At 37.3% G+C, this 13402-nt stretch overlaps 1 protein-coding gene across 6 annotated transcripts; it reads left to right on the top strand.

The window, feature by feature from the left end:
- Positions 1-542: 542 nt before the first annotated feature.
- NQO2 (N-ribosyldihydronicotinamide:quinone dehydrogenase 2) lies at positions 543-8545 on the top strand. 6 transcript variants are annotated; one of them, XM_026715066.2, is made up of 8 exons: positions 543-879; positions 1395-1456; positions 2250-2316; positions 3165-3329; positions 3508-3638; positions 4591-4704; positions 6027-6128; positions 8231-8545. In XM_026715066.2, the coding sequence occupies exons 3-8, from the start codon at positions 2310-2312 to the stop codon at positions 8408-8410; spliced, it is 699 nt and encodes a 232-aa protein (XP_026570851.1). In that variant the 5' UTR covers positions 543-879; positions 1395-1456; positions 2250-2309; the 3' UTR covers positions 8411-8545. The 6 variants fall into 6 exon arrangements, with proteins under 6 accessions (XP_026570851.1, XP_087786908.1, XP_087786906.1 ...); XM_087930782.1 differs by having other exon boundaries at positions 822-879; positions 1395-1536; XM_087930780.1 differs by having other exon boundaries at positions 822-879; positions 1395-1451.
- The last annotated feature ends 4857 nt before the right edge of the window (positions 8546-13402 follow it).

Here is a 13402-nt window from a genome sequence, read left to right on the forward strand (position 1 = left end):
TTCCAGGAATTGTATGTGCCCCATCACTGGAGTTTTTCAGCAGGCTAGCCTTTGGTTGTGATGGTCTGAAAATTCCTACTCTGCACTGGGTATTTGATTAGAAACTCACCAAAGCCTGATTCTCTAATTTGTAAGGCTTGTATTGCTCATGCGATAGTTTGAATCTAAACAGAGGAAATATTAATAATCAAGTTCTGATTATCTAATTATTTGGAAAACAGTAAGAAGGCAGTCTCCATTTGCCTCAGAACATGAAAAGAGGCTCTAACTAGTTGTTTAAGACCCATTGATAAGTAGCTGTGACACATTAATTCATTTACCGGTAATTCTTCTGTGGTTTATTGTATTAAAGAAGTACCACACATACTGAATCATAAATTTAAGAGCATTAGGCTGCTTTGCCACAGTACACTGAACCACGAATTAGCCAAATATATTTTAGCTTAGCATGTTGTGTGAACTCAGCCATCCTAGTTGGCTGGGACTTTCACTACGTTGTGCACATCACCTGGATTCACACTGCTTACGAATGACCACACTGCCTTTTCATTCAGGTTGCCCTGTGAACCCAATCAATACTGGCCGGACGAGGTTTCTATCTACTGAACTTGCTATTCAACAGAAATCTCATTTTAATTGAAATATCCCCCCCCCCTCCCCAATACAAATAGGAAAACTGCAATTCAGTCATGCATGAAAAGGCAATTAAAATCAGAACGGCGAAAACACTCTATCACACGCTCCGAATCATATAATTGTGAACCGAGACTAAGGAAGGGGCGGTTTGTTTTAATTGCCAGGCATTACTAGTCGCACTAACTATATCGATCCCGTCTTGCTTAGGATGATCTCATCCCAGCCTGACTGCTGGAAATTCTGGTACGATCTTCTCCTGTACAACTTTTTATTAAGAATTTTGATTACATTCTGTTGTTAGATTTTATTAATATTCCAGTACGAGTTTCAACTAAGGAAACTGGCTTGCAAAAGAAGAAGAAACAAATCTTTTAAATGTAGATTTTGAGAAATCTGGAAATAGTATAAAAGGGGGAACTTGAACTGTCCTATTTATTAAAGCTTACTGCAATTCATCCAAATGTCTTACATCGTCCAGTAGTCCAGTGGTACATGCTGTCTTACTCAGAAATAAATCTATATTCATTGGAGAGGCTCGTTATACTGACCGCTTTGAACATACTCATGCAGTAATTATTTACTAACCCTTATTTGATCCGTGAACTAACTGGACTAAGAATACTCAGCGCGGGTTCTTTCGAAGAACCGGAGATAGCAAGCCGGCTGCCTGGAAGTAAATCACGGAACTGGGCGTAGTTTACTTCTGAGTAAGCGTGAAATACAGTATAAAATGGTAATGTTGATATGCTTTCTTGCAGGAATCCAAAATCTTCAGGGGCGGTGCTTGTGTTGAAACACTCGGAAGTCACTCAAGGGTGCGGTAAGGCAAAACTGCATGAAGGGAAAGTGGATGACAATGTTTACACTTTGAAAGGATTTTATTTATTTACTTATTTTCTGGTAGGCTGATTAGTTTCCTCTTCTTGACCTTGCATTCTAGGTTGCGACCGATTGATCTGCGCACCCCTTTCAATTAGGCAAACTATTTAGATGTTGTGTGCCTTAGATATAACGAACGGATGAGCTTATTATAAATATAAGCCAATAGTCCACTGAATTTACCCCTGCTTTGTTTGAGACTGAGTGTCTCTCAGGGGAGGATAGCTATCATTGTCCTGATTTTTCTTATTTCAGTAGTTGCACCAATTTAAGTATTGGATGTTTCACTTCTGTTAAACTGTGACTGACCCAAAGCTTTTGGCAGAAGCAGAAGCTCCGTAAGACTGTGTTTGATCTCCCATTGACTCCCATTTCCCTAGAATCCACACCCCTATTGGATGCAAATAGCAAACTCTCATTCTTCTTTTTCCAGGTGGTGGATCCTACTCCAGAGATCTTGAGAAATGGAATCTACTTTGCTTTGCTTTGCTTTAGGACTTGGATAGGAATGAAGGGGGGGGGGATTAGAAAATGCTTCTTTTTCTACTGCTAAGAGCTATTAAGCTAAGATATTTGGGCTGATGCTCTTGTGCTTAAGATTGTGTGTCTATTGTTTCCTCCCCCCTGTGGTTCTCTCATTATTAATACATTAGTACATTAGGCCAGCTTCAAGTAATGTTTGTTTTTGAAAACCAAGAAAAAGAATTTAGTATCTTTCTTTCTTTTTGCAACAGTCTTGACAAGAATCTTTCAAAACCACAGTTGCAACTAACTTTTGCAGGGTGTTGAAAAAAATGGCAGGTAAGTTGTACTTCTTTTTATCATCTTTCTATCAAAGGAGAGAGCAAGAATTAAGAGGTCCCCATAGATTCCCTCATTTTCCACAGTCAACTGGACTGTGACCAGAGATTATTAGAGAATACTGTGGATATTCTCCTCAATTGGTCATTGTGTGGGTGTGATATTTATAAATTTCAGCCACCTAATATTTTTATTTTCTAAAATGCCATGAGGTTTAGAAGGAGTTCAAAAGTCTTTAGGAAAATAAAGATACAGTGAGCCATCTTTCTATTTTATTTTTTAAAGAAATGATAAGGGAAAAAGTTAGCTGGGTCAGGGAACATAGCAGAGAGGTTGGTATCAGTGGGGAACAAACAGATTGTCTTGTTTTATATTAAATATATATATTAAAAGAATCCTGATTAAATACTACATGAAATGGCCTTGGGCCAGTCACTGCTAACTTAATCTAACACCAAAAGGTTGTTGTAGGATAAAATTAGGATAGGAAGAGCTACCTCAAGCCTGTTTAGTGTAGTAGTTAAGGTATCAGCCTATAAATTGGGAGATTGTGAGTTCTAGGCCTGCATTAGACACAAAAGTATCTAAGTGGCTTTGTCCAGTCACTCAATTCTGGCCCTAGGAAGAAGGTAATGGTCTGACTGATAAGGTAAAATAAAAGAATAATATATTTTTTTTAAAAAAGTATCAGTTATAGGCTTGTATCAGTTATAGGCTTGTAATTAAGACAATGTTCAAACTGGAATGCTGTTCCTGATTGCAGAAAATCTTGTCACCTTGATTTTTATTTGCCTCCAGAATCCCTATTTTAAGTAAATAGTGCTTTTCTTCTCCTTTTTAAACATCAGGGAAAGAAGTATTGATTGTGTATGCAAGCCAAGAGCCCAAATCTCTAAATGGTTCACTTAAAACCTTGACAGTGGAAGAACTGAAGAAGCAAGGCTGCACCGTCAGTGTTTCAGACTTATATGAAATGCAATTTGAGCCAAGAACGACAAGGAACGACATAGTTGGTAGGCACCACTGATGAGGTAGAAGTATACATTTGTGGTTTGTATTCCCACAAGAGTCCCAAGAATACATTTTACTGTAGTACAAGAGTACTATATGGAAAAAGATATATACTAAAAAAAAAGACTGAATGGCAACTCTTCAAATGCAACTAGATTGTGTGTTATGTTGTGTCTATAGGTGATCTATACAATCCTGATCATTTTAATTATGGAACTGAGGCCTGGAAAGCTTATGAAAATGGAGGTCTCACTGAAGATTTGATTGAGGAGCAAAAGAAAGTGAACAAAGCTGAGTTGGTGATTTTCCAGGTCATTATTTTTTCAAAAGCTTATTTATGTGAGACTTCTGGTGCTGGATCAAATTTGTTTAAGAGCTTAGATCCTATTGATGTAAGCCTTTGGACTTTAGGGAAATTTTAGGTTTGATTTGCTCATATCATCTAAGAACTTTCAAAATATTATCCCTTACATTGTAGGTCCAATAGTTGCAGGTGAGTGTAGCATGTTCCTCAAAATTCTGAGATACCTGCCCTCCAGATGTGTTGAAGTCCATCTTCCATGTTGGCTATCCAACTGGGGTCAAGTTGGTTGGGACAGAGAGCATCTGAATCCATGCATCTAGGGCAGAGGTCTCAAAACTTGGCAACTTGGCAACATAGCTGGCTGAAGAATTCTGGGAGTTGAAGTCCACAAGTCTTAAAGTTGCCAAGTTTGGGGACTCCTGATCTAGGGAGTATTAGGTTGGGAGTGACATTTCAATAGATTAATCTGTTTTTATTAAACTTTCCTAACTCAGTACCTTATACATAAATCTGGTTTTGTTTCAGAAGAAAGGCAGATACTTTAAAAATATTATTGAACAAGCTGAGGAAAATGATTGCTTCAGATGTTGCAGATGAGGGCAGCTATGGCCCTTTTATGATTGTGGACTTCAACTCCCAGTATTACTGAGTCAGCCATGCTGCTAGGGAATTCTGGGAGTTGAAGTCCACAAGTCATAAAGGGCGCATAGTTCCTCATCTCTGATGTAGATAAAAACATTTGCTAAAGGGATATATCTGACCTTTGGTGTGTCTTGGCAACCACCATACTGAATTAAAAAGATCCATGTTAGAGACATAATGTTATAATAATGCCAGGTTTTGTTAATTTATACTTATTTGCAATACTTCCTGCTTGATTGTTGCCTTTCTGAAGAATTTGGTGACTATGGGGCATTTTAAAGCCAAATATATTATTCCTTTCTTGTATTCCTATCTAGTTTCCTTTATATTGGTTCAGCATGCCAGCCATCCTGAAGGGCTGGATGGACAGAGTCTTAGTCCAAGGATTCGCTCATGATTTCCCAAAGTGTTTTGATTCTGGTTTACTCAAGGTAGGTGGCCTATAAATGTACATTAAAGTAAGTTTTTACTGACATTAAGATCCTGTCTTTGTATCTATACTGAAGATAATTAACAAAGTATAATTAAGGAACCAAATAAAAATAGGAGATTTAATAGAAACTCTTTGACTAGGGAATGTATTTCACAAAAAGAATAGTAACAAATATCAACCTGACTGCAAACCAAGAAAGGTCAGTTATTTCTAGGTAAAGTATTTAGGTTGGCAACTTTAAGATGTGTGGACTTCAACTCCCAGAATTAAATTTTCATGTAATCTATCTCTGAAGGTAGATTACATGAATATTTAATAGCAAAGGAATACATCAGTTTTACATAAAACATTTATGCTGTTAAATGTGACAAGTTTTCTTGAAAGACTTATAAGCATTCTTGAAATTTGATTTAAGATTGATAAACTTCATTAAGACCTCTTTGTGGCACCACATTCCCTTTAAATCTATTTTAGCAAATCCTCAAGAATTGGATCGTGATGATTATTCGTATGTGGCATAACACTGCTAAAACTGCATGATAGAAAGTGTGAACTTCCTGCAGGATCTTGGTAGTAGATATAGCCAGCCAGTTATAGCCTTTCTTTTCAAATGTGTTATTTTTATTAGCAGTGCTCAGTTTTCTAGAAATTTGCACATTTGAAAAAAAAATTGAAAACCAAGCGATTTATAATGAATTGTCTATTTTGTTGCTGAAATTTCCTAAGAAAGACTGTTACATGAATCAGTGCAACATGAAAAATTGCTTTAAATCTTAATTACCATCTATGCCACTAGAAACTCTGGAAAAAAGCTTTCACTGAATCTGTGGCACATTAAAGATCTCGAAAATTACACCATGAAAAATTGGCTTCAAAATAAAGAACTTGAAAAAACCCTACAATGAAGAAATGTATTTCAGATGCACTCAACCTATAATTGGCATATTAACCTGAGTTCACCTATGGAAACTTATAGCCTGTTAATGAAGTTTGGCCCAATTGGCAGTCAATTGGATGACCTTGTTGATGGTTATTTGTGGACATTTCATAAGTACTAATTATATCGCTCTGTCAATTCAGTATTTTAAACTGGTCTTTAAAACCTTATTTCATATTTTTAAAGCATAATGCAGTTTTCTGAAATGCTTTTATTTTAATTTACTCTAAAGGATTTTGTTCTAATTTTTGTTCTAATCACATTGCAATTTTAACTTGGTTGGGGTTTATCCCGCATCCTGTATGTTCCACTGTGAGGGATTTGTTTTGTTGTATTGACTGTTGATTTAGAATATGTACATTAAAACACGTGTTCCATTCCAGAATAAATTAGCCTTACTTTCATTTACCACTGGAGGAGATGAAGAAATGTATTCAAAGAAAGGACCCAGTGGTAATATTCGTTACCTTCTCTGGCCCATGCAGGTATGTAGAGACCAAATGCTGGCTTAGGATTGGCTTCTGGAGAATGAGATAGGGACTAAACTCCGCTTTCAGTTCTTCAACAGATCTCAGTCAGCCAGTTATAGCAAGCACACTGTGCAACTATCTGATGCAAGCATGCAGCTACCCTCAGCACTAGGCACTGTCTGTTTTCCCCCAACCAATCAGTCTTCTCTTGTTCTTGCTTTGTGGTCTTCTTCAATGTGATGCTTTTTGGATCTGTTGGGATTGCAGCTCCTATATCTTCCAGCCAGCAAACTGTGAATAAGAATCCTAGAAATATGGATTCGGCCTTCATGAATGAGTAGTTGTGGTACAAGCAGAGGTAGTAGTCCCACTTTCCCTCTCTATGACTAGGGCTTCAAAACATAATTGAAGGAATCTCTTGACATTGGCTTTTCTTTATTCTACCCACAACAAGAAGAATAACATGATCAGTAAATGGCCAATGTCCTTTTATGTTTCTAAATATTTTGGCCTTCCAAAATAAGGCAGACTTGAGAACATAAAAATATTTTGTGTTAGTATTAGTGTTTTAGAGATGTATATCCTATGCATAAGGGAACTGAGACAGGAAGTCCTCCAGAGCAAATGCTTTTCCTTTTTGGTTCCTCAAATTCTTGCTTACGTGGAATATGAAGGCTGGCCAGTCTACAGCAGAGGTGGTATTTAGCAGATTCTGGCTGATTCTAGAGAACCGGTAGTGGAAATTTTGAGTAGTTTGGAGAACTGGCCAATACCACCTCTGACTCATCCCTCCCCCATCTATTCTCTGCCTCCCGAGTCCCAGCTGATCAGCTGGGTCTTCTTTTGTTGCCCTGCACAGGAGAATGGAGCTGGAAAGCAGGTTAGTGGGGTGGGGAGAGAATGGGGATTTTGCAGTAACCTTCCCCCAGGACTGGGGTGGGTATGGAGATTTTGCAGTAACCTTCCCCTGGAGTGGGGTTCAGGAGATTTTACTGTATCCTTCCCCTAGAGTGGGGTGGGAATGGAGATTTTATAGTATCCTTCCCCTGCCACGCCCACCAAGCCACACCACAGTAAAAAATTTGAATCCCACCCCTGGTCTATAGCCATTAATTTAGGGAAACAGGAAGTGGCTAAATAAAGTTCAGCTTATTGGCCCTTTAATAGGGATGGACAAAACATCCTAAGTTCATAGAACTGTTCCAGTTCTGCTCCAATAATTCTAAAAGTGTTTTGAGCTCAAAAAGGTGTCCAGGTTAGTGCTCAGAACACTTCTGCCGTGGTGGGAATACAACTGGAACACTCACTAAGAACCGAACATGAGATTTATAGTTGAATTGGGTCACTTTGAACTCAAGAAGTTTTCAGTTCAATTCAATCTGCATTAGTTGCTGAATTACAACTGATTTTAATCTCAGCCAGCACAGCCAATTGTCTGGACTAATGGATGTTATAGAACAATGATACTTCAATAGCCCTCCTCTTCTATAGCTAACGTATTGGTGAAAGTTTAAAATTTGATTGTTTTTAATTACCAATTTAGGGTGTTCTAAGTCACTCACAATTGGTTGATTGGAATGGTTTATAGAATGGCAGGTGGATAAATGGATGGATAGATGTTTTAGTCAGGCCTGATAAAGTTGTGAACTGTAATTGTACTAAGCCTGTATGCTTCATGTGGTTGAGAAGTGTCATAAACAGGCTATGTCTATGTTATCCATGAGAGCTGCGTAGAAATTTATTGGAATAGCCATAATAGGTAATTGTTTGCACATATATTATACCAGGAAGTAGGGCCCACTTGGCCTATTGTGTGCAGTGAAGTTCCAAATACTGATAATTATCTTTAAAGCCCCATCTTTCTTATCTGAGATTGGAATTCTTAACGGACTTCTTGCCCCACACAAATCTACAAAGGCTGTGGAGTTCTGGGCTTATTTATGTATGTATGTTTTTTTTATTTATCCCTGGCTCCTCCTTGCCAACTTTGCCTGAAAGCTACTGTGAATTCAACTTTACAATATTGCTGGTTGTTGTTGTTTTTAACTGCATCAACCATGGTCTAATCAATCACAAACAGTAAGGCTTTTAATGGGTCTTTTTCTTTTTAATTCCAGCATGGAATCTTGCACTTCTGTGGCTTCAGTGTCCTTTCCCCTCAGATCTGCTTTGCCTCTGAGTATATGACAGAAGAGAAAAGAAAACAAACATTGACTGCATGGGTCAAACGGCTGCAGACCATTTGGGAAGAGAAACCTATTCAGTGTGTGCCAGAATGGTACTTTGGGGACATTTGAAAACAGCAGGGAAATGAATGCAAAAAGATAAAAATATTTTCTGAAACTCTGTCCCACAAATACTTGTTTCTCTATTTTCCCTATCCATCTCGGGGTGTATAGAGGCAATTAATAAAATTGAATTGGAGACTAGTATCTTGTATCTTCAGTATCGTCTTATTTTCCACCCATTTCCTTGGCATCAAGACTAATGCAGAAAATCAAAAGCCCTTCTAGACTTTTTGCAATGAAACAGGAAAAATGATTTATGGTTTTGATGACCGGACAGGACAGATTGTAGAAAGAAAAACTTCATGTTTCTATGAAAAACTCCATAGAATAAGAAATAAATGTATACTTTTATATACCATAAATAATATATATTTATACGCTATAAATAAGATTGGAGGCTCCTTCATTATATCATCTTTCCTATTTTTTCTTGTAGTTTTCTTTTCTTGTACTTTTAGCTTTGTTTTTTTCCTTTTACTTACTTTATATTAATTTTCATTGTTTTTAATCTACCTTTTAAAAAACCTGTATATTAAGAAAAAGAATGATGCAGAAATGTTGTGATAGTGAAAGACAACAGTGCATTTTTAGATTTTTAATGATAAATGTTTCTATTGAATCGTTCTATTCATCCTCATAGCATATCATACCCCTTCCAAATCTAAGAATTTCCTGATATGTTGCATTGCAACTTTGATTAAGCGCAATAAGATTAATTATGCTGGATGGAATAATGGGATTAATAGGTCAACGCAGTGGTAAAAACAGGGAAAAACTAAGGTAAACAGATTTTATTGAATCCAAGTCCCTGCTCACTTGCATAGCAGAAGGTGATCTGGATAAGATTTCCAATGATTTGCAAACTTATAGAATATAGAATTTTGAAGGTAGTTTAGGCATCATTTGACCAAAACTTGCTGGGAATGGTCCCATCCAGTGGATATCCAGCTCCAGTTTGAAAATCTCCACTCAAAAGGGAGCCCACTAGAATTCTGTCTTAAACTTTAGGACATATGAATTTTGCAGATAATTTTATAAAATGGGTAAAATCAATTTATACTTCACAGAAAGCACAAGTAATTGTTAATGGGTATCTAATAAAACCATACAAAAGGATACAAAAGGAACAAGATAAGACTGCCCCTTGTTTCCTCTCTTGTTTATTTTGGTTCTTGAAATACTGAATAGAGACGTAGCCAGATCTCTCAGAGATTAAAGGAGATTTATTAGGAGTGAACATGCTGGTGCTACCTGGGTGTGACTTGAGACACATCATTCATTTCACCCTTGACCCTGGTCTTCCCCCAGTCCGTGGGTGTATAATAATTCATAATCTCCAATGGGACACATTTTGACAACTGATGCAGCATTTAAACAATGGCAAAAGGATGTATCTAAATTTGTGTGGCAGGGAAAGCCCATGAGTTAAATATAAGGTGCTACAATTTGATTTGAGAATGGCTTGGGATGCAAGTAAAACTTTTATTTTATAAAACATAACACCAGAAGGCGGCAAAAGAAAACCCAAAATATTTTGGATGAGATCAAAAGAAAAGATTAAAGAAATTTCCAGAGAAGATAAATCCCTCTTAACAAATTAAGCTTTTAAAGCAACAGCTATCTATGTTATTAAGGGAAGTGGATATTTAAAATGAACCATGCAAAGAACAAAAAACCCTCAACCTTTGACTTTGTGGGTGGGGGAACAGGAAATGGCTGGCATATAAGCTAGAAAAGAAAGAGGAAAAGATGTTGAAACTTCAACATAGAAATACTGCATTAATGATTAATGTCGCTATGCATTTCATCAGTATTCCAATTTTTAAACAAAATCTACAAAGATTAGAGGGAGAAAGAAAATTATGAATGGCGTAATAACAATAGGGGCAGTTTTGAAAATTAGGAATGAACTTACAACAATAAGGGAAATTTTGGAAGGTATAAAAAAGCTCAAGGAAGGATGCCAGGATCTGATTGCTTATCAGGTTTGTACTATAAAAGTTTTGAGGATAAACTTTCAGAATCTCTATGAAACACAATGTTCTCCCTTACAACTCTAATGATTCCAGCTGAAATAATGAAAATAATTTTGCAGGAATTCATTCATGAGGATCAGTGTGGGTTCTTACATAAAAGACAATTAAAGTTCAACGTTAAAAAGGAAAAGTTTGTGGACCGTTTTGGAATAACAATAAAAAACAAGTTGCATAGATTTTTTCAGATGGAGAGAAAGCCTTTGACAATTAAAACAGGATCTCCCCATTGCTGTTAACATGTTTCTTCTTCAGGATTTCAAGCCATGATACAGTGCCAAAGTTCCACCTGAATTTATTGCAACCATTCTGAGGTCCAGGGAAATGATTGACTTCTGTTAGCTTTTTGTCCCCTAGTCATTTAGAACTTCCAATGTGGCATGATTGCTGTCCCCTAAGATGTCCGATATTTTCAGACCATGCATGAATTCTTCTCCATTGGTTAGGATTTGGTGGGTTTCTTTTTCTGCATTCTGAAAAAAATAAAATTGTCAGCAAGAATGATCATACACCTATTGAATTACCAGTGTATAAAGTATAAATGAGTAAGAAGATACCAGGATATTTATGCATTGATTTAGAAAGGGATGGTCCCCTTCCTGTCTAGAGAAGACCCTTGTATACAACATACACAGTCACTTTTTCTTCATTTTTCCTGTTAATTTTAATGGAGGTCCATTTTTAGGGACATGAATTTCTTTATGGCTTCTTTATATAAAACGGCTGCCCTGCCTTCTCTATTTGTGTTTTTTGTTTTGAACAAATCAAAAGTCTTAAGTTTAATAGTCTAATCATAAATCTCACCCCACCAGACCTCCATGATATCTAATTATCCTTTAGTGCTTTCCTCTAATAGGATTTTCAGTTCCTTCTTTGCCTTACTCATACCCAGTGCAATGTTGCATGAATACAGGTAGTCCTTGTCATACAACAGTTCATTTAGTGGTTGTTCAAAGTTACATCACTGAAAAAAATGACTTACAACCATTTTTCACACCACTGCAGTATCCTGATGGTCACGTAAACAAAATTCAGATGCTTGGCAACTGACTCATATTTATGACGGTTGCAGTGTTCCGGGGTCGTGTGATCACCTTTTGCAACCTTCTGACAAATGGGGAAATCAATTTCACTTAACAACCATGTTACTAATTTACCAACTGCTGCTGATTCACTTAACAACGGTGGCAAGAAAAGTCATAGAATGGGGCAAAACTCCCTTAACAAATGTTTCATTTAGCCACAGAAATTTTGGGCTCAGTTGTGGTCTTAAGTTGAGGACTACCTATACTAGAGGCTCTACCAATGACTTGGTTTTCTGTTCCTTGGGATGGAGAGTTTTCCTGTCTCTTCCTGATTCAGTAATGCAGATATGATCATTGTTCCTATTGTCCAGACTTCCTCTAGCTGAGCGTATGTTTCTCTCTTTTCCCCACTTTTCTCCTTGTGGACAATTCTGAAAAATGCTCAGGTTCAAGTACCAGACTAGAAGTTATGTGAACAGAGATTTTCACATTTTTGGCCTTCATCCGTTTAGTTCTAGATAGCAAATGTCAAGACAATGCGGTATTTGAATGAACCACACGATGTCACCCTTGCACTTCAAATTACCAAGTGAATCACCATTGCGCGATTTGCATAGTCAGCCAGTTATTTAGAATAGATCTGGCATTTTTATCCTTCCGAAAGACCCGAGAAAGGATTGATTGATTAATTCATCCTCATTGGTTCTAGGATAGGAAAAAGCAGCTGGAAGGAAACCCACACAGTCTTAGACAAAGTATAGTTGCAAGTCAGTGTTGCTGACTTGTTGTTCTTTATTACAGAAAGTCTTTACTTAGTGACAATATCTGGTACAGAAAATTCTATCACTAAGCAATGTGGTCATAAAGAACATCATGGGATCACACCACTTTGTGACAACAGTTCTGGCACTTCCAGTTATCACCATTAAGGGAGTCCCACAATGTCATGAAGTGTGACATGGTGTGGTTGCCATTTGTAACCTCCTGCCAGCTTCCTTATTGACTTTGCTTATCGGAAGCCAGAAGTGCAAATCGTAAATGGTGATGATGTGACCGCAGGATTCTGTGACAATCATAAGTGTGACCTTGTCGACAAAAATCACTTGACCGCAGTGACACTGTGATGGCCACAACTACAAGGTCCATTTATGAGGTCCCATCATAAATACAATTCATTCAGTGGCATCATAACTTCAAATGGTTGCTAAATGAGTGATTGTTAAACTAGGACTATTAATATTTAAATATTTAACCTACATAAGTAGATAATCACTACGCTGCTAATGCAGAAAAATATTTGTCAATCCCTTTTCAAATTGCATTATTTTTTTCTCTAATCTAAGGGTATAAAAGGTGCAGCCCCTGTACAGAACCTGGCCAGATTTCAGCCCCCTTCAACCTTTTAACCAAAATACCAACCCAATAATCCCAGCCCTCTGTTTCCCCACTCATCCCTCCCCTGTATTAGCGGGGCAAGTGGATCCAGCTCTTCTATAAGCAGAAAACTTAATTGTCTCCCAAGTGGAAATAGGAAAGAAACGAGAGCTTTGGCTTTGTTCTGTTAAGAATAAAAACTAGTTAACTACATTGTCAGAAAACTAATGTCCTGGTATTTGTATAAAAGTATCATGGCGTTCATAACTGGCAAATTAATGGGGATATATTGAGAGGTATGTATTTATAAATACTCAATGGTTTGCTATTGCAGGACTTTCTTGTCCTCAAATACTTTCTATGTCTGGAAAATGGTACACCATGGCGTAGCTCAACTATCCTGAATGTTTTTCACTCAAAAGACGCCTACTTCCTCTCTTACAAGGTCTTCCTAGCCTAGGTCAACTGTCAACTCTTCTACGCTGTCCTTTTAGAAATCCTAACATCCAGGAAGCCATCTCATCTATCCCTGCAGTCCCAACATACACTAAAAATGTCTGTTTAGAGAT

Source organism: Pseudonaja textilis, chromosome 3 (assembly GCF_049901715.1).
Source record: "Pseudonaja textilis isolate UNSWEBS1 chromosome 3, rPseTex1.2, whole genome shotgun sequence".
In the NCBI taxonomy this organism is placed as follows: Eukaryota; Metazoa; Chordata; class Lepidosauria; order Squamata; family Elapidae; genus Pseudonaja; species Pseudonaja textilis.